This window comes from Biomphalaria glabrata, chromosome 7 (assembly GCF_947242115.1).
Source record: "Biomphalaria glabrata chromosome 7, xgBioGlab47.1, whole genome shotgun sequence".
Taxonomy (NCBI): domain Eukaryota; kingdom Metazoa; phylum Mollusca; class Gastropoda; family Planorbidae; genus Biomphalaria; species Biomphalaria glabrata.
In genome coordinates, this window is record NC_074717.1 from 24795367 (window position 1) to 24817491 (window position 22125).

Sequence of the window (22125 nt, forward strand, 5' to 3'; positions counted from 1 at the left end):
AACCTTCCTTTTACATGCCTGGGTGGACCACCTATGATAGAATTTAATTCTGTAATTCTTTCTGAAAATACTGAAACCTGCCTTTTTACATGGCTGGGTGGACCACCTATGATAGAATTTCATTCTGTAATTCTTTCTGAAAATATTGAAACTTTTCTTTTTACATGCCTGGGCGGACATCGTATGATAGAATTTCATTCTGTAATTCTTTCTGAAAATATTAAAACCTTCCTTTTTACATGCCTGGGTGGACCACGTATGATAGAATTTCATTCCGTAATTCTTTCTGAAAATATTGAAACCTTCCTTTTTACATGCCTTGGTGGACCACCTATGATAGAATTTCATTCTGTAATTCTTTCTGAAAATACTGAAACCTGCCTTTTTACATGGCTGGGTGGACCACCTATGATAGAATTTCATTCTGTAATTCTTTCTGAAAATACTGAAACCTTCCTTTTTACTTGCCTGGGTGGACCACCTATGATAGAATTTCATTCTGTAATTCTTTCTGAAAATATTGAAACCTGCCTTTTTACCTGCCTGGGTGGACCACCTATGATAGAATTTCATTCTGTAATTCTTTCTGAAAATATTGAAACCTGCCTTTTTACATGCCTGGGTGGACCACCTATAATAGAATTTCATTCTGTAATTCTTTCTGAAAATACTGAAACCTTCCTTTTTACATGCCTGGGTGGACCACCTATGATAGAATTTCATTCTGTAATTCTTTCTGAAAATACTGAAACCTGCCTTTTTACATGGCTGGGTGGACCACCTATGATAGAATTTCATTCTGTAATTCTTTCTGAAAATACTGAAACCTTCCTTTTTACATGCCTGGGTGGACCACCTATGATAGAATTTCATTCTGTAATTCTTTCTGAAAATATTGAAACCTGCCTTTTTACCTGCCTGGGTGGACCACCTATGATAGAATTTCATTCTGTAATTCTTTCTGAAAATATTGAAACCTGCCTTTTTACCTGCCTGGGTGGACCACCTATGATAGAATTTCATTCTGTAATTCTTTCTGAAAATATTGAAACCTGCCTTTTTACCTGCCTGGGTGGACCACCTATGATAGAATTTCATTCTGTAATTCTTTCTGAAAATATTGAAACCTGCCTTTTTACATGCCTGGGTGGACCACCTATAATAGAATTTCATTCTGTAATTCTTTCTGAAAATACTGAAACCTTCCTTTTTACATGCCTGGGTGGACCACCTATGATAGAATTTCATTCTGTAATTCTTTCTGAAAATATTGAAACCTTTCTTTTTACATGCCTGGGTGGAGCACTTCGGGGTCTGAGTTTGAATGTATGTTTCCACACAAACTGTCTTTTTGTCACCTTGTTAAAACTTTTCTTTATAGCAACTTTCATACTTCTAGCTCATTGCACTAAGAGTCTTTCTCTACGGTGGTCGAGCGGGGAAGAGGGTATCTGGGATAAAGATTCATAGCTGCCTTAAGGCACTCAGCAAACACAACATGAGTCGAGTCGCTGACTCGGGCACATCACTTTTAACATATAGTATTGTAATTTACTGAATGTGTGAGTGATCTCATAGTTCTTTGAGGTCGTTTTTTTTTGTTTTGTTTTACAAAGTATACATCAGTTCACTCGTCAACTGATTTCTAAACTCACTCGTCAACTGATTTCTCAACTCACTCGTCAACTGATTTCTCAACTCACTCGTCAACTTATTTGTCAACTCACTCGTTAACTGATTTCTAAACTCACTCGTCAACTGATTTCTCAACTCACTCGTCAACTGATTTCTCAACTCCCTCGTCAACGCAATCGTCAACTGACTCTGTCTGTCTTGTCAAATGTTTATACACGTTATTTCTCCCACACCCAATCGCGGATCAAGTTGAAATTTAGCACAATTATTTCTTGTATTTGGCAAAACAAGAATCAATTAAAAAAATAACCAATTAGTTAATAAGTATTGTTAATTTATTTTGTTTGCTATAGAACAAGGGAAAGAAATAGCACTTGATATATGTGTTGACAGTGGTGGTATTACTTAAGTTAGTTCTTTGTATTCTTTGAGTAGAGAATAAGCTTAAAAGTTTGAAACTAACAATAAATAACTATAAAACCTTTTATTTTCATAAGCTAGTCTCTAGCATAGTGGCTAAGGTGCCGACCTCAGGGGGCTTAATCCCTCAAGTTCGAATCGAAGTCGTACAACTTTTTTTTTTTATAAAATGGTTTTAAAAAGCGTTCACGGTAACATTGATCAAGATTATTTCATTGCAACCCATGTCCCAACTTATAGAATCATAGTGCATTGAGAAAGCTAAAAGCATAAGGTAAAAATATATTTAATCGAAAAGAGTTATTAGTGTCAGTCTAGATTTATTACAAATTAAATTACATGACTGATTAAAACTAATTGATACAATTACACATACTACAAACTGTTTAAAAACTGTTTTCTTTTTTTTCAAGTTTTTCTTGTTCTTTATTAATCTATCCATCTTTCCATTTATCTATCTATAAATATATATATCTTCATTTTCATCTTTGAATTGTACAGAAATATGATCAAACGTTTCCTGTATGTATAACTCATCTGAACAAATGATAATTTCTTGAGTATTAGTAGATATTCCAAATGTTGGCGCCACATTAAAAAGCATTATTACTTATTTACATAGATTTATTGATGGATGGGTGGATAAATAGATAGATAGATGATAGATAGATAGATAGATAGATAGATAGATAGATAGATAGATAGATAGATAGATAGATAGATAGATAGATAGATAGATAGACAGACAGACAGACAGAGACAGACAGACAGACAGACAGACAGACAGATAGATTGATAGATAGATAGATAGATAGACAGACAGACAGACAGTCAGACAGACAGACAGACAGACAGACAGACAGACAGATAGATATATTGATGGATGGATGAATGGATGGATGAATGAATTTATGGATAGAAAAACAGACTTGTAGATAGTTTTTTTATTTATTTTAAATTCAAAATAAAAAATTATTTCCTTTAAAATCTACAGGAAAGTTTTTTTTACACTATTTTGTGTGTACATCAAAACAAGTTTGATTCACACATGATGATTCATGAAAACATTTGTCTGGCTGCTCTGCAAATCGTACACAGAGGAATGAAAAGGTCCAGGGCAAACAGATAACGAAGGCTCTCTCACGTGATGGTGAACAAATCAGTTCACAAGCTCACACGGTTCTGGTGTACCTCAAGCAGATTTAAATGTTGTCTGAGTCAGAGGTTTAATACTTTACACTTTTAATTAACATCGTGGATAATTTCAGTTCCTGGTCCGAACTGCCAGCGTGATAGGTTGGACAGGGTTAATAAGATTGAATTTGTAATTGATTTCAACGTCCTCCCCGATCTTGGGATACGTACTGTCATTCAATTCAAATGTAACTTTTCGAACCAGGTAAACCAACGCTGCTTTTAGTTCCTGCAAGGCCAGTCTCATCCCGATGCACAGACGAGGCCCGTAGCCAAAAGGCATGAAAGACATAATATCTCGCGCTGTCTTATTCTCTTCGCTGAATCTCTCAGGGTCAAATTTTTCTGGGTCCGGGAAATGTTTAGGGTCAAGGAGAACAGCGAATATGGGGATGAAGACTGCGGCGCCTTTAGGAATAGTTATGCCATGGTATGTTCTGGTTTCAGCTGCTAGCCTCGACATGACGGGAGCAGGGGGATAGAGGCGCAACGTTTCGTTGATAAACTGTTCCATATAGGTCAGTTGTGTGAGCTCTTCAAAAGTTGGAGATTCAGAATTCACAACACTTTCAATTTCTTGATACAGTTTTTCCTGCAGAGAAAAAGAAACATTGATAACGTTATCTATAAATAGACTAAATAGTCTATTACCATGACAAGGCTGCAACATTTAATTATGACGAAGCTTGTATCCCTATCAGTTAGTTCTTAGAGTTCCCCTTTCAGACCTTGCGATCTATTGGGCAGATGTTGTAAAGGTCATCTAATTCTTTGGCCCGCGGTTAACGAGGGTGTCATGTGGCCAGCACAACGACCAACTGCCTTTACTTTTCCCCAACTAATGTCATGTACCCATTAGAGCTGGGTGGACTCAGAGGTGGACTCAGAGGTGGACTCAGAGGTGGACTCAGAGGCACTCAAAGGTCCCGAAATTAAATTGTTCTTAGTGAAATAAAAGTACAGCCGAAAACAAAGTCATTTCATTCCATAAAAGTAGGACCAAGTTCTCCTGCCCAGACAGTCAGGAATCTAATATATTTCTGGCCATACATTAAGAAATATATTTTTTTTCTAAAAATGTTATTAATTAATTTTTACCTTGCCCATACATTCATGAATCTTATTCTTCCTGCCCATACATTCATGAATCTTATTCTTCCTGCCCATACATTCATGAATCTTATTCTTCCTGCCCATACATTCATGAATCTTATTCTTCCTGCCCATACATTCATGAATCTTATTCTTCCTGCCCATACATGAAATATAAAGCTCAGACGGAATCAGAGGTCCTAATGGTTACCATGAAGAAGGCATCATACCAGACGCTATTCATCCATAAAATGGCTTTTACCTAACAAGGAAATGAGGTATTCTGAAGTATAACTACTAAGTATGTGTATTAATCCTTTCCTGAGATTGAAATTATCCTATTTACTCTCGATTTCATTTTTAAAAATCCAATTATTGATCCTATGGTAGATTTCATTCTTGTAAATTCACGAAGGCTTAGATAAAAGTGAGATTATATTCGACACAAAGCAGTACATTCTTTAGCTCAAAATAAAATATGAGGGGAGATAATGTTTATATGCTCGTGATGTTTAGAGTAACGTCAGTTCGTATTAAGCAATAATTTACCAACTGCTTTATCCTACTTTCAGACTTCCACTACACTCTATAATAAATGTAATTAGTTTATGTTAATTGTTGAATGGATTATTAAAATTGATTGTCTAACTCAAACATGTCTAAAAATACGCTATTAAAATTTCCCTTTCAAATAAGCCATTGGTATAAATAATTCCTAATAACTACCAATAATTTCACATTACAAGTCATAGGCTAGTGATATAGTAACCCTATATGTAAGAGGTGAATATTTAAAACTGTCGGAGAAGCTTGGTTATTCGAGTCTGGTTGAAATCAAAAAGATTGCTTTTAGAAACTTAAATGATGTTTAATGCAATACTAAATCTTAAAGCAAGAGTTATCGTAGACAGTGAAAACGCAATAACCTTATCTCTGGAAGAAAAGCGTGCAGAACTTAAAAAAAAATGTCTGGTTTCTCCAACACCAAAGCAAATGTCACCTTCACCTGAGTTGCATGTGGGTGGACCATAGTCATTGCACAACTTAAGGAGGCCATCAACAACAGCTATAGCCTTTCGCAAATAGTCCCCATCAGGACTTATCTCCCTTGGAAAGTTTCTAAAGACAAGTATTCCAGACTAAAGTATTTCTTGACCGATGGCTCACAGTTGTATGATTCCTATAACCTTCAAAGATTCCTGTGCACAGTGCTAACATATTTTCTAGTTGTGCCGGTCTTATTCTTGTGAAAACTTACCGTCTGAACGCCATTACAGAACAAGAACAAACGGTTTGAAACTAGCTCCGCCGTTAAAACAGACTCTTGCATCACTACATTCCAGTCTTGAAGTGCTACGTCTTTAAAACATTGTTACTTTATTTCGAAAATGAATGGATGTTACTAGTCTGTTCTGTTTCCAAATCGCGACATTGTCTTGTAACCCTTTGCTCTGTTTTAAACTATTATGAAGACTTTGAGGTTTTCTCTAATAGGAGTAGCTAAAGATATGATAAATTGTAAGAGAAATATTCCATTTAGTCGCGCAGATCTTTATGACCTTAGGGTTATACACCCCTACCTACTACACTACTGAGTAGTGCCTCCTTCGGCATTAGCTGTGGTCAAAATGATGTCCCTCACACAGCAGTTTCTGCCTCCTCACAAAGCTATGTGTGTACAGTTTGGGATCAGAGGCGGAGAGTGTACATCAGGCTACACAAGGTCACCGGCAAATGATTTTTTCCTCCGGGTTGACTCCCGAAGTCTTTCCCACGTTTGGGTCTAGCAGCAAGGCAGCTGAGGTTTGGGTCTAGCAGCAAGGCAGCTGAGGTTTGGGTCTAGCAGCAAGGCAGCTGAGGTTTGGGTATAGCAGCAAGGCAGCTGAGGTTTGGGTCTAGCAGCAAGGCAGCTGAGGTTTGGGTATAGCAGCAAGGCAGCTGAGGTTTGGGTCTAGCAGCAAGGCAGCTGAGGTTTGGGTCTAGCAGCAAGGCAGCTGAGGTTTGGGTATAGCAGCAAGGCAGCTGAGGTTTGGGTCTAGCAGCAAGGCAGCTGAGGTTTGGGTATAGCAGCAAGGCAGCTGAGGTTTGGGTATAGCAGCAAGGCAGCTGAGGTTTGAATTGACAATATTCCTCCTTCTATCATACACACGAACACACACATAGAAACACATACACAGGTTAAAGAGACTAAACTCATATTACGATAAAAAAATAAATAAATAAACAAGCAACACTTAGAGTAACTGACTTGAACGTAGGGATGTTTGGCCAGCATGTAGCAGCACATTTGTAAAGTCGTTGCTGTAGTTTCGAACCCCGCGAAGATGATCAGCAAGGACTGGGCGATGAGTTCTTCCTGAGTCATAGTTTTCGAAGTTTTGCTGTCCATCCACTGGCCTTTGACTTCGGAACTCACCTCGTTTCCGTTATCGTCAGCTAAAGAAAACAAAACTCTCAGAAATACTTTGTAACAAATGATGATCTAAGAACTGCGCAATCACTGCCATATCTGTCAAGATTTAACTCACCTACATCTACATAAAACATAATTAATTACCACTAATTGATTAACTGATTGGGAAAATTTTTGATTAATTTTTGTATTGTCATCGATAATGACTAGTTGTGCAAAACCTAGTCATGGCTACATTGAACATCTTTCAACAGAGAGCTAAAGACGTTAAGGAAGAAGTCTTCATTATGACTACAACGAGTTTACAATTCGAGGAATCCAGCTAGAAATTGTCTCATCTTGCCTTGATGTTCTTTTCTAGGACTTGTCTTCTTCTAAGGCTTTTTTCTTGTCCTCAGCAATTTTTGTTCCAATTTTAAGTCTCTATGTGATAGGCCACATATATAACAGTATTTTAAAAACACTATTGCTAAAAGACTATTGCTAAAAGACTATTGCTAAAAGACTATTGCAAAAAACCTATTGTTAATAGACTATTGCTAAAAGACTATTGCTAAAAGACTATTGCTAAAAGACTATTGTTAATAGACTATTGCTAAAACAGTACATCTAGCAGTGACAGCATTACCACCAGCTTTCATAGCTCTTATAAAACTTTGCAATAAGTCTGAAGGTAATCGTTGACCACGGTCCTCTAGTTCCTGTCTGTGCTCAAGTGTTTTGCGAAGTAGGTCATTGAAGTAACGGTCAGCATCAGAATTGACCATATCAAACACACGCAGCTTTAGTTTCTATATAAAAAAAGGAGAACAAATTTTAATTGTATACAACCATTTTTAATTTTTGTTGATTGCATTTAAAACACAAATAAATGTGCTTGGGTCGAAAGATTTAAGAAAGATGAAGTGTAAATTAGTGGGTACGCAGACCCATTATTTGGTCACACCTTACAAGGACCCAAATAAGGCTGCCACCGAAGACTTGTGCAGAAGGCAAAATGACCCATGCTTTGTCTCTGTCAGAGTGGACACCTTTGAGAGAATACACGTTGAACTCACAGGATACATTTATCGAAGTTTTGACATTTAATAGCCTTGCTTGGCTTGTTACTGTATCCGTCTGAAACCGGAAACGAGTAGCGGAAAAAAGAAAAAGGGTGGGGGGTTATCAATTGTAAGGTGAACGGAGCCTCAAGCTTCTCAACAAGAGAACTAGCTTTGTGAGTTTTTTTTTTTTTAAATCAGTTATTATGAGTTTTGACAGAAATTAGAAACTTTGCATGGATATCAAATTAGAAGTTGTTGAAAGAGCAATGTCTCGTTCTTTTGTAAACACCAACTTTAAGTTTTGTCAACCTTGACCCAACAGTTGTGGTAACCTTGACCTAAAGATTAAGAAAAAGTTGCCTTAAGACATGCTAGGCAAAGATTATATAAAGTTACTGGGACATACGTCTAATATTTAATGCATTCAAAGACCGCAACATAAACAAAGAGATTAGAGACAAGGTTATTACAGCGATTGGACCCTACGATGACCTGCTGTCTCAAAAACGCAAACTAAAACTCTATGGCCCTATTACAAGGTCTTGCAAAGACCTTCCTTCTGAAAACAGTACCAGGAAAAAGAAGAAGAGGCGGACAAAGAAAGCGATGTTAAGGCAACTTAAAAAATTGACCTGCCTGCTATTGAAAGAGGTATATTACAAGGCAAAAGTCAGAGAGGAATGGTGAAAGACGGTCGAGAAATCTTGTGTGGTGCCCCAACGGCCATGTAATGGCCCATTCAGAAATGACACGTGGATCTTGCCAGGTTTCTTAGGGTCCCCTTGCTATTGCCTACCAGTGCAAACAACAATGTTTCAATGCACCCCAGTGGTGCTACCCTATTGGCCTAGTAGCCTCCTGTAATGACTGATTCCACCGGGGCGCCACGTTGAGGCTTGATAACGTATCCTGGGACAAAGCTTTAGATAACAAGCTCTAGTTACCAATAATCAACTTCATCTTTTAAATAATGAATTAAAAAAAATAATTCTGAAACAAATATTGGATTGAACTGAGGTCTACCTATACCAAATAAAACATAAGCAGGTTAGCTTTAGGTCTTTATATGAAGATAAACTTCTACAAGGTTCATGGCTTTTATCGCATACATTTTACAACAGGTAAAAAAATAATACATAGCGTTGTATATTTTGTGTATATCATAAACGTTTGCATCTAATATGTTGTTATAAGCTTAACCGCTAAAGCAAATTAAAAATTAAACAGTAATTTAAATCCACACTGTAACTTATTGACCTCTACAGTTAACCATTCGACCTCTGTACCCAATGAACTAAAGGTTAGTGAACTCAAAATATAACCTGTTGATCTCTAAGCTATAACCTATTGACCTCTATCTTATCTTATCCTATATAATAGAGACGTTACTTCAAAAAAGAAGATGATTAAGTTCTACGCTATTGAACTCTATAACCTATTGAACTCTATAACCTATTGAACTCTATAACCTATTGAACTCTATAACCTATTGAACTCTATAACCTATTGAACTCAACAGCTTCACCTATTGAACATTGCAGTACAACAGACAGACCAACAACATAAAACTAACTTCAACTAGAAATCCGTGGAAGGAAGTGAATCTCATGATAAAGGGAGCCAAGATGGTGGAGAACTTATTCTTGAGTTTGAAGATGTTCTTGCTGTGGTAAAGGAACTCATCGTCCTCTCCTCCCAGGCAGTCCGAGTTAAAACCAAAGGCTGTCCTGGCGATGACCTCACCGGTGTACTGACCAGTGCTGTGCTTGATGGGCACCAGCTGACCCTTCATGGCATGCTCCTCCATAACTTGGGCTAAACGGTTGGCTCTCTCGTTAATTATTGACATGATGCCTTTTAATTTACCAGAACTAGAAATAGAAAAATTGACATTTTTTTAAGGAGCGTCTCCCTCTCTTTCTCTCTCTCTCTCTCTCTCTCTCTCACACACACACACTCACACACACACATTTTTTAAATGCTTTATAGCGAGTCCTATACACTGAAATCTGTTATGCCTATATTAAAGAAGCCCAACCTTATGCCAACCATCTCTCAGGATTACATCAAACACACACATACACTTCATTACAACTAATAAAGTAAATTAAACAACCAGGCTAACAAGTGCATCGAAAAATATACTGTAGCACATGATGGTGTGAATCCTTTTTGTTATCAGTTTAACATTTAAAGAAACGTCCCGCAGTTATGTTTCAAGACTATTTTTTTTTAATTAACACATACACTTTGAAGACCAACCTGAATGAAGGGGTGATAATTTGTCGGATTCTGCGCCAGTTTTGACCCCTGAGAAAGAAAACACTTTCCTTGATCAGAGAGTGGGAATGAAAGTTGGCAGGTCTGTCCACAAAGTTGTTAAAATCTTTCACCATCACCTCTTTCAGGATTCTCAAATCCCTGGTGATCAGCATCATCCGAGCTTGTTTGAGACCCACTGTGTCCCCGTGCTGTCGTAGAAGTTGTTCAAAACACGTTCTACAAAGGGAGAGAAACAGCAAAAGAAATGATCAGCTTATTTTTGGTTCTCTTCGTTACGATAACCTCGTATCGAATATGTCTGCAAAGAAAGATGTGCTAAATATCATAACATAATTGTTGTTCTCTTATCTTGTTCTATTGGTTTTAGAGTCAGTTATATGTCATTTGACAACATTAACGAACGTGTTTCGAAATTTAAAAAAATGTTGACATTAAGAGAAAGTTATATAAAAATATATCAGAAAGTGTTGAGAGTGTAAGTTCTTTGGCAGTGGCGTAGCTAGGGATTTGGGGGCCCGGGGCTTGACATCTATAGAGGCCCCTGCATTTTTGAAATTCGACATCATGATATGTGAGATTGGCGTTATATTTAATGTAAAATAAAATTGAACACTCGATGGGTAGTCCCCCTCAATTGGGGGCCCAGGGGGATTTTCAAATTTGGACGCTCATCCCCCCCCAAGCTACGCAACTGTTCTTTGGAGACAATTTTTAGGACAATGAAACAATAAAGTAACTGGAATATCATGTTCTTTTCATAATGCATTTTCAATTACTTAAAATTTAATGTGTGGATAGAGAGATTTTTCGTTTTGTTGTATTAAATCAAACCAAATTCATTAAAAAAGCTATTTAACTAATAAACTAATATCTTTAAATTATATATTTAACTTAATTCAGCATTTTTTCTACTAATTAATTCAAATTAACAATTCTTAGCTTAGGACTATTTTGTCTCACTAATCCTTATAATTTATTAGATCTAGAATCTAGTCTATATATAATAATTTATTATTATTATATCCTTAGATTTTAGATCTAGTCTGTCTAGTGTTAGACTTAGACTTTAATTAAGGCTTTAGATCTACTAATCATCTACTAATACTACTAATAATAACTAATAGTAATATTCTATGTAGTTAGTTAGATTATACACGTAAATATATTGATCTAGAATTAGATCTAGAATCTAGATCTAGTCTAGGTCCACATTTTGAATTTAATAAACCATTTGATTTGATTTAATTGTCATTGTAAACTAGCTTTCACTTTAGATTTAGACTTAACTTAGGCATTGTAAACCTTAAACTAGATTTAGACTAGACTCCTTTAAAAACTAAAATCAAGAACAGTCATCATGAAATTGCTCTGGCTATTTATCCTAATAATCACCAAATGCACACTAGCTGAACACAGAACTAGATCTACCTTTGTCAACACTAAACTTAAAAAGGAAACAACAGTCATAATCAATCATCACACTTTAGAACAAGGCAACTTCAAAAATAACCTAACATACACATCTATAACATTAAAGAAGATTACCCATCACAAATGGAAGTTCTCAATCAGACACAGCAGAAATAAATACCTATCACTGTTAATATTAATGGCAGGAGATGTAGAGTCAAATCCAGGGCCTAGATCTAAAGATAGATGCAACATCTGCAAAAAAATATGCACCCTGAAACAGAAAGCCATTCAATGTGACACGTGCGATGAATGGTACCATGCATCATGTCTCCATATGAATACACCTGTGTATTATGCCTTAGGCAACAAAGACGCATCATGGCACTGTGTACCGTGTGGGTTACCTCAGTTTACATCAGGACTGTTTGATTCCTTTGATGCGGACACTTCTAACCCATACAACATCCTAAACACCATCCCGAACCAAACTCACCAACCACTAGCCAGATCCACTCCTGTTAAACCTAAATCTACTAAAATTAATACAACAGCCTCACTAAACAAACCTACTAGAGAAGTAATACCAAAATACCTTAAAACCTTAGTTATAAATTTTCAAAGCATTAGGAACAAAACAGCAGACTTAGAAATTTTATTAGAATGTGAGAAACCAGACATAATTGCAGGAACAGAAACTTGGCTGCATCCTGAAATTTATAATGCAGAAATTTTCAATAGTAATTATGAAATTTTTAGAAAAGATAGGGCTGATAATCATGGAGGAGTTCTTTTAGCAATAAAAAACACTCTTATAGCAGAAGAAATTACCTTACCTAACTCAAAAAATGTAGAATCAACATTTTGTAAAATTAATACCACCTCAACATCCCTAATAATAGGCAGCATTTACAGACCACCAAATTCTAGTTTAGAATACATGCAGGAACTATGTAATCAGATTACTACACTTAAAGAGACAAATAAAAATGCAGTTTTTTGGATTATGGGTGATTTCAACCTACCTGATATAAATTGGAAAACACTAACCATAGATAAACACCAAAACCTTAAGGACATAAATGAGCTTTTCATAGAAACTTTACACAACCTAAGTTTAGATCAAATCATTAAAAAGCCAACTAGATTAAACAACACATTAGATCTCTTCTTAACCAACAGACCTGGATTAGTAGTTGATTATGAAATTATCCCTGGTCTATCAGACCATGAGATCATAAAAATACACAGTCAGATAAAAGCAGTAGCCAATACAAAACTCAAAAGAAAAATCTTACTCTGGAATAAATGTAACCTAACACAACTACACCAAGCTGCACTAAACTTTCAACAAACATTCTTATTAGAAAAAGACATTAACCAACCAGTCGATGACCTCTGGAATTTCATTAAAAACCATCTTAAAAGCATAATAGAAAATCATATACCAACTAAATACACATCAAACAAAATAAATAAATGCTGGTTTAATAATAGACTAAAGAAGCTTTGTAAACAGAAGGAAAACCTCTATAGAAAATTTAAAGAAACTAATGCAGAAAGAGTTTACAAAAAGTATATAAAAATTAAACACTTAACCCAAAAAGTAAGCAGACAGCTGCAGAGTGAATACATAAACAATGTAATATCTAAAGATAACAACAAAAACCTATGGTCATACATTAAGTCTAAGAAAATGGAAACAACAGGCGTAGCGCCATTAAAAGATGAACATAACATAATACATAATGATAATGAAACTAAAGCAAACATTCTAAACAAATACTTTGCATCAGCATTCTCAGCCCCAGGAGACAAAGACATATTACTGAATTTGAACCAAGTAGACAACATAGAAGATATAGTAGTACAAGAAAATGGAATTCAGAAACTATTAGCCAACACCAAACCAAATAAAGCTTCTGGACCTGATGGTATTCCAGCTAGATTACTCAAAGAACTAAGTAATGAGCTAGCCCCAGTGTTCAAAATACTCTTTCAGGCTTCACTTAACCAGGGCAGAGTACCAAAGGACTGGAAAGAAGCTAATGTCACCCCCCTATTTAAAAAAGGAGAAAAATCTGACCCAGGGAACTACAGACCAGTATCACTTACCAGCATCACATGTAAAATCCTAGAACACATAATATGTAGCAACATCATAAACCACTTAGACAAACATAATGTCCTCACACCATACCAACATGGCTTTAGGAAATATAGATCATGTGAAACACAACTAATAGGACTAATTGATGATTTTTCAAAAGGTTTAGATAATAGTGAACAAATAGATGCTATCTTACTAGATTTTTCTAAGGCTTTTGACAAAGTTCACCACCATAGTTTGCTTAAAAAATTAAAATATTTCGGCATTAATGGTCCACTGCATCAGTGGATTAAAGACTTTCTGATAGGGAGAGAACAAACTGTAATAATAAATGGCTCTAAATCAACACCGATAACAGTAAACTCAGGTGTACCTCAAGGTACAGTCTTGGGTCCACTACTATTTTTAATTTACATAAATGATTTACCAAATTGCATTAGTTCAGGAACAAAAGTCAGATTATTTGCAGACGATTGCATAATATATAGAACAATAAAAACAACACAAGACACAGATATTTTACAAAGAGAATTAGATGAATTACAGAAATGGGAATCAAATTGGAGCATGTCTTTCCACCCAGAAAAATGTCAGTTGTTAAGAGTAACAAAAAAACTAAAACAAATTAATTCCACTTATCTTATTCATGGCAAACCAGTATCACAGACTAAAAACGCAAAATACCTAGGTGTTATAATAAATGAAAAACTATCATGGAATCCACATATTGATGAAACTACAAAAAAATCAAACAAAGCATTAGGATTTATTAAAAGAAATTTCTATAAATCAAATAAGAACATAAAACTAAAATGTTACTTAACCTTGGTTAGGCCAATAATAGAATATGCATCCTCCGTTTGGGACCCCTCAACTCAAGAAAACATTAAGAAACTGGAACAGACACAAAATAGAGCAGTGAGATTCATAACAAACGAATATTCACATTTGACTAGAGTAACACCTTTAGTAAAATCACTAAATTTAGAAAGCCTTCAGGACAGAAGGCTCAAAAGTAAAGTAGCAATCATACATAAAACACTGAACCATAATCTTCAAATACAAAAACAAAATTTAATAAAATACTCTGAAAGACACAAAGATAAAGGCACATTCCTCGTCCCATATGCTAGGACAAATTTGTACAAATACTCCTTCTTCCCTAGTGCTATTAGAGCATGGAATGGGTTGCCTGAGCTAGCCAGGAAAACCAGTGACTTGGCAGAATTTAAGTCATTGGTTAATATGCATGACTAAATGCATGACGCGTAGGACGTAATCATCTTCTTTTTTGAAGTAACGTCTGTATTATATAAGATAAGAAGATAAGATAAAGTCTCAGGCCAGAGAGATAGAAACACTGAAGTACTGTATAGCAGAAAAAAAAATATACTTACCTTTGATTAGTAATAATCATACTGACTTGCTTGACACCATAGTGGCGCCAGTTGTCCGTGTCCACCATCTTAGTGTATAGTAAATAAACTGCAGCACTGATTGTGGCCAAGACCAAATAGAAAGACAAGCTAGTGACCACACTCGACACAGTATAAAGACTGTCCATGTTCATGGTATTACTTCAAAGGTTTGGTGTTGGTCAGTCAGCTACTGAATACGCAAAGAAAGTATTGTATTAAATAAAGTATTTTATAACAAAAAGTATTGTCTCAAATAAATTTGTTTTAGCAAATGTTGGAATTCTCAAACGTTATGAAGCTATGGTGCAGCAAAGCCATTGGGTCAAGCTAGCTAGCTCTGAGTGACCTTTTGATGCTCATATAAACCATTTTATAGATCGGGTATAAGTTTGGCCACAACTCTTTTATCCTATATGTAGAATTAAGTGTAACGCACTGTGACTACACCTGGTCCGTGCCCGCGAGTGAAACATTTCCTCCTGTTGTTCTCTATAGCAGTTCTTGGTTGAAATAGAATGAACAAAGTAAAAATATAAACACTATTTGCAAGTGTTAAGGAACAAAACATGTCAAAGCAGTGCTGGACTAGATAATATGAAAGCAAATACGGTCAATAAAAGTTTTCAAAGAAATATATAGAAGAAAACAATGTGCTTGTACCTGTAGCTGCTAGGAAAACACTTCTTTGCAATCACGTCCTATGTTCACACTAATCTTCCCAATAAACTTACTTATCAACTGCAACCGACATTTCTTCTTGGCTCTAAACGTAAACTCACTTGAAGATTGGCTGAGGTTCCTGACCCAGAATCAAGTCACGAGTTATTGAAACTAAACTAGTAGGGAGGAGGGGGAGAGATTTACGTCTGAAATTTTAGCTTTTCTCCAGGCACGACAGAAAAATAAATTGACATAACAACTGGGTGAAAAAGTGGAACTTATGCTACAGCACAATTAGTCGATTATTCACGTCTGGTAGTTCTCACATTGTACTTAAGGGAGGGTACATTGGTTCTAAACACTTCTAGAGAATCAATGGGATTGTGAGACTAGTTGTATGTTTAAAAGGTGTGTGTTTATTTAAGGTTTTTTTTTAGTCTCAGTTCTATATGATTTAAAATAATTGTATTAATTCCAACATTCCACCGCTGCCACCATGTAAATTGTGCTTCAGTTTCAACACTTAACTTTGGACTGTAATCTCCAACTAGGATGTTGAACTAGAGACTATCTTGATGACAAGAACAATACTGGCACTGATATAAATAAGATTATGACTCATACATTTTGTACAATGCTGTATAACGTCTAAAATTATGTAATATTAAATTATGTATATTAATTTAATGCGTTTTCTTGACCTCTTCACTAATACATTTTTCTTTATGTTATTTAGTGTAAAAGTTTGCATAGCACTTCTATAGTGACATGAACATTTTGGTTTAGAATTGCGCTCTAGCCCAAATTGCAGTACTTAGAGAAGAGTATAGGTAAACTTTATGAGTTTACGACAAACCAGTACAACTCAAGTCATACACCGAGTTCACAGCTTGGATCAGCTTTGAAGATCTAGGATTCCAAAACAACTGTCTTGCATCTCTTGGTCCTACCCTCGGGAATCACTCTACCCATAGTCAGGCGATATAAGTAGAAAAAAAAGTCAGTTTTTAATGCAATTTCTTACTAATCAAATCTCAAACGATTTTCTTTTATCTTAGAGTTAGACCCACCTTCACACAAATAACAGCTGGACTTCATTTGGTTTCAGTTTGAGAAGTTCAATTTTGAAATAAGAAAGTTTCTTCAAAGTAAGGAAAACAAATTGCCTTTATCTAAACTTTGTGTTTATTTTTCAATTGAGTTTCTAAGAGATGCAGCTAGACTCTGGTGTAGAGTGTCAAGAGAATGGGAAAACTCTCTAGACTAACACTTCTGGAAACACTTTAACACTTGAACACTTTAACCCTTACTTCTCGAAACACTTTAACACTTAAACACTATAACCCTTACTTCTGGAAACACTCTAACACTTAAACACTATAACCCTTACTTCTGGAAACACTTCAACACTTAAACACTATAACCCTTACTTCTGGAAAGACTTTAACACTTGAACACTATAACCCTTACTTCTGGAAACACTTTAACACTTAAACACTATAACCCTTACCTCTGGAAACACTCTAACACTTAAACACTATAACCCTTACTTCTGGAAACACTCTAACACTTAAACACTATAACCCTTACTTCTGGAAACACTCTAACACTTAAACACTATAACCCTTACTTCTGGAAACACTTTAACACTTGAACACTATAACACTAAACACAGGAACGCACTGTTCTGGCAGGTCTTTGTTGTAAGTTTTCAGATGAAGCGTACAAAGTTGAAAGTTGAGAATCTGTAACATGACCCAGTATATAAAATTAAAGGTTGGCATGAACTTTAAGAGCGAACTGTGTCAAAGAGTAGAGTAACAAACTAAGCTCGGGATAGATGTCAATGGTCGTCGCTTCATGTACTTAGTGATACATTGTAACCTAACTTTGTGTTTAACAAAGTATTCTTGACAACATAATAAAAAACTATATATAAAGACATTCAAAAGTAGTTAGTCGCAGATATATCACCACTTTCAAATGTAGCTAGTGACAAATAGCCATTAGCTACTATATATTTAACCACGTTGTATAGGACCTAGCGATACATACGTATATACATAAATACATATCAAAGTAACCCAATGGCATATATAATAATAATAATAATAATAATAATAATAATAATAATAATCTTTATTATCCGTAAGGAAATTTGTCTTACAATTTGTGCATTACACCAAACAAAAAACATTATAACTATAAGAAACCAAAGTGTACATTCACACCAGACTCACTCATAATTTACATGTTACAAAGTTTATACCAGATTGTTCTTATTTAATGATTTGATTGCCAGGGGAACAAAAGAGTGTTTGTGTCTGTTTGTCTTTGCTATCGGTGTCTTGTATCTCTTTTGTGATGGTAAAATCACAAAATCCTGACACAAATTGTGATTCTTTATTTCGAGGATCTTGTTAGCTTTTTTATAGATGTTTGTCTCAAACAACAGCCCAAATGGGGTTTGTTTTTTGCCAATTATTTTGCCAGCAGCATTGAGGATTCTATTAAGTTTATTCCTATTTTTAATGCTCAGATTGCCATACCAGGCAGTGATATTGAAACTGAAAATATTGCAGATGTGAGCATGATAAAACATAGCCAAGGCCTTTTCGCTAACATTAAACGAGGACAGTTTTCTTAGTAGTCGTAATCTTTGCTGCCCTTTTTTGCTGATATAATCAGTATTTGCAGAAAAATTTAGTTTATTGTCTAGGATATTACCAAGGTATTTAAAGGTTTGCACAATTTCAATAGTCTCTCCAGCTACAGAAACAATATCATTTCCCTTATTGTCCCTACGAAAATCGATTATCATTTCTTTGTTTTTTTTTACATTTAATAATAAAAAATTATCTTTACAGTATTCCTCAATGTGTTCCAATTCTTTGAAATACTCATTTACGTCTGAGCTCTCTGAGAGCAGGGCAAGAAGAGCCGCATCATCAGCGAATTTTGTGAAGGAGCAACAAGAACTATCGGATTGAAAATCATTGGTGTACAAAATGAACCACAATGGCGATGTCACAGCCCCCTGGGGCGCCCCTGTGTTAACTATGCGTTCATTAGATATAACATTGTTTACCCTAACCCTCTGAGCTCTCTGGGTCAAAAATTCATTAGCCTATAGTATTATGTATGGACTAATCTGCAACGCTTTCATCTTTTCAATGAGTAAATGAAGTTGTATAGTGTTAAAAGCTGATGAGAAATCAACAAAGAACAATCTTACATAAGTGTTTGGTAAGTCCAGATGTTTGTAGACACAGTTTAAAATATTTAGGATGGCATCGTCTACACATTTACCCTTTTGGTAAGCAAATTGTAAAGGGTCTATTAACTTCCGTGTAACGTGATCTAATCTAATTTGCTTGCTTTTAAAATCTTTTTCTGCTAAAACTAATTTCGAACTAAAACAAAGAAATGCACCATAAAACAAACACTTACATTCGAGTGTACGAGGCTTCTAGTCCTTCTGTCCATCAAGTTGTACATTCATTCTGAAATATAACAGTTTAGATGTAAGGTTAGTTCGCTAGTTGATCTCACAGAAGCGTAGAGTCTATGAGGTCTTTGTCATTTCCGTCACGGTCGATAGGTTTCCATTCCTAAATCTGATCACATGGCCCGTGTAACTTTCTTCTTCAAACTTCGGGTAGTTGGGTCACATGGGTGGAATTATATAAATCACAAGTGACATTTTGAAAAGCAGGCTTCACAGCGACCCTCGGTTGCTAGTAGGTCAGCCTCATTATGATATATTATTCCGGTAGAGGCTACTTGGTACAACATATGGATATCACCAAAATAACTCGGCATTTGTCTCTAAAACAAAAATCTTCGGGTCAAGTTAATAATCGAATACAAAGCTTATTACAACTCACTCTGTCTGTCTAGAGTCTAGATAGTTCAGTGATTTAAAATTTCTTCTTTGAAGTGTATTTTTTACAAAGCTTATATCAACTCATTCTGACTGTCTGGTAAAAAGTTTGTGTACGTTATTTCTCCGACACCCAATCTCGGATCAAGCTAAAAGTTTGCATATATACATTTGTTACCTGACAACACAAGAATCAATTTAAAAATGAATCAATTAGTTAACTGACTTTTGGTATTCATTATTATTTTGTTTTGTATCTCCAAAAAGGGAATGACATTGTACTTGAATGAAGTGGTGGTATAAGTTGAATTAGTCGCATTTACATGTCGCCATTTCAAAGCAACTTTATTCAAACAATAGATAACTATACAATCTTCAATTTTCATAGGTGCCTCACTAGCAGAGTCGTTAGGATGTCGGCTTGAGGAGGCTATATTCTTAAGCTCGAAATCAGGTCTTTCTCACTATTTATAAATAAATGCTTTTAAAAAGCGAAAAAGGTTAAAACTTCACCCATAAAATTCCCTTTCTTTCTCCCCCCCGCCCCTAATTTTCCCAACTGGTCCAGATAAGTGATAGGATAATAGAGTATTGAGAAAGCTAAAAGCATTAAATAGTGCTAAACAAAAAAAAAATGGTAAAAAATATTTCCAATCGCACAGATTTATTGTTGTTGATCTAGAATCCTTAGATCTATTGCATAATTTAATGACTTGACTGATCCAAACTACTTGATACAAATACACTTAGTTTAAGCTTGGTTTTTAAATAAGCATCTTTTGTGTTTTTCTTGTTACAGAGCTTATATAGTGGAAAAGTACCATGTAAATCAAAACATAATAAAGGTTATCCAAAAAAACCTCTACCAGCAGGCTAGTGCAGTGTACTTCAACCACAACATAGGAGACTGGTTTAAAACCCCAGTTGGAGTGAGACAAGGCTGCCTACTTTCACCAGCACTCTTCAATATCTTCCTTAAAAGGTTAATGGGAGTTGCTCTCGAGGATTACGAAGATTCTGTAAAAATTGTAGGAAGAAAAATAAATAACTTGCGATTTGCGGAGGACATGTATGGTTTGGCAAGGAGTCAAGAGCAATTAGCTTACTTGTAATGCGCATTGACAAGACTTCCGGTATGCAAATCAATGCCGAAAAAAAATACAACATTTAACGAATGGCCAACAGGGCCTTAAAGGGACATCAGTATTGGTGGCGAAAAGCTGACAAGTGTCAAAAGTTGAGCTAGAGCTGAAGATGAAAATAATTCCTCCTTTATACATATCATAGAGCGATTAGTAGGCTCTAAATAACTTATGAAATTTTTTTAATTTTTTTTTTAAAGAATTTTTTTTTATCTCACCCCATTCCCCCACCCCCATCCCGAGAAAAAATCCTGGTTAAGCGAATGTATACATCTACTAGACTTTATAATATTCTAATTATCTATACTATAAAGTAGAATGTAAGGAGTATGTATGTTACTCATCAAAACCGCTTGACCAATCTTGATGAAACTTGGCAGGAATGTTTCTTGGGTACCAACTTAGACCTTAGTGTATGTATTGTAGCCCTAAAACAAACTTAAGACCCTAAAAAAAAAAAAAATAAAGTTGTCCGACTCTATTAAAGTTATAGTATTTTATGGATCTAGGCCATGTCTACACTGTTGACATGAGAAAAGATAGAAAGGATTTAGACCTAGATCTAATTTTAAGAAATACACTTTGCGCAGATAGTTTTTTTACTTTGACACATGAAAATACAAAAGAAGATCCATTGATTTCATTATATAATAAAATTAACCTTCAATTTTGTGTTTCAAAAGTATTTTTTACATTAATTAGTTCCTTATATATGTAACTACAGATTTCCTGACGAACATTCTTTCATTAGACAATACCGTAATGAATCGCGTACTAAAAATTAATTCGTTTAATTGTTTACTTTAAAATCCCATCCCTAGATCTAAAACTCTAATTCAACTCTAAGATGATAAAACTTCTCTTCGCACAGATAGTTTTATACTTTAACAAATGAACATACTAATTATAATCCATTCATTTCATATTTTGATCAAATAAACATTCAAATTTGGTTTTCTAAAGCATTTTTAAGAGACTACATTCGTTTACGAAATCTGCGAAGCCGAGTTGAGATAGGCCTAGATCTATATTCATTCATGAATCGCGTACTAAACATTATTTCGTTTAATTGTTCACTTTATAATCCCATTCGTTTAACAAAGCTATCGCTCTTTTCGTTTTTAATAGATAAGAATGTATCGGCTTCGGGTAAACCCATTTTCGCAAAACTAATTTTATTTTCGTAGCGAAAGAGAAATAATGTGAAAGGATCATTAGCTAAGTTTAACATACATCTAAATCCACTACATTAGTAAACACAAACTTAGACCCGCAGGCCGCGGGTAATGCCAGGCTAGTAGGCCTATATTTTCAGAAACCTAAATTACGCCGAATTATCTGGGCTTGAGTTATAAATAATGATATCTAGATTCAAATATATCCCTAAACAGGCCATTCACAAAGGTAGAACGCAAGAAA

At 35.3% G+C, this 22125-nt stretch overlaps 1 protein-coding gene across 6 annotated transcripts; it reads right to left on the reverse strand.

Moving 5' to 3' along the window:
- Positions 1–2984: 2984 nt before the first annotated feature.
- LOC106065086 (cytochrome P450 3A24-like) lies at positions 2985–19288 on the reverse strand. 6 transcript variants are annotated; one of them, XM_056034445.1, is made up of 8 exons: positions 19132–19285; positions 17312–17426; positions 15001–15211; positions 10063–10299; positions 9374–9671; positions 7383–7545; positions 6590–6777; positions 2985–3841 (listed from the first exon to the last, which is right to left on the reverse strand). In XM_056034445.1, exons 3-8 carry the CDS (start codon positions 15171–15173, stop codon positions 3320–3322), a joined length of 1581 nt encoding a protein of 526 aa, XP_055890420.1. In that variant the 5' UTR covers positions 15174–15211; positions 17312–17426; positions 19132–19285; the 3' UTR covers positions 2985–3319. The 6 variants fall into 6 exon arrangements, with proteins under 6 accessions (XP_055890420.1, XP_055890419.1, XP_055890423.1 ...); XM_056034444.1 differs by lacking the exon at positions 17312–17426 and having other exon boundaries at positions 19132–19288; XM_056034448.1 differs by lacking the exons at positions 17312–17426; positions 19132–19285 and adding an exon at positions 16952–17294.
- Positions 19289–22125: the final 2837 nt, after the last annotated feature.

Coding starts and splice junctions, on each gene's coding strand:
- LOC106065086 (XM_056034444.1), bottom strand. CDS start 15,173: ATGAACATGGACAGTCTTTATACTGTGTCGAGTGTGGTCACTAGCTTG. Junction 9,672..10,062: donor ATTATCACCCCTTCATTCAG/GTTGGTCTTCAA, acceptor TTCTATTTCTAG/TTCTGGTAAATTAAAAGGCA. Junction 3,842..6,589: donor CCAAACATCCCTACGTTCAA/GTCAGTTACTCT, acceptor TTTTCTCTGCAG/GAAAAACTGTATCAAGAAAT.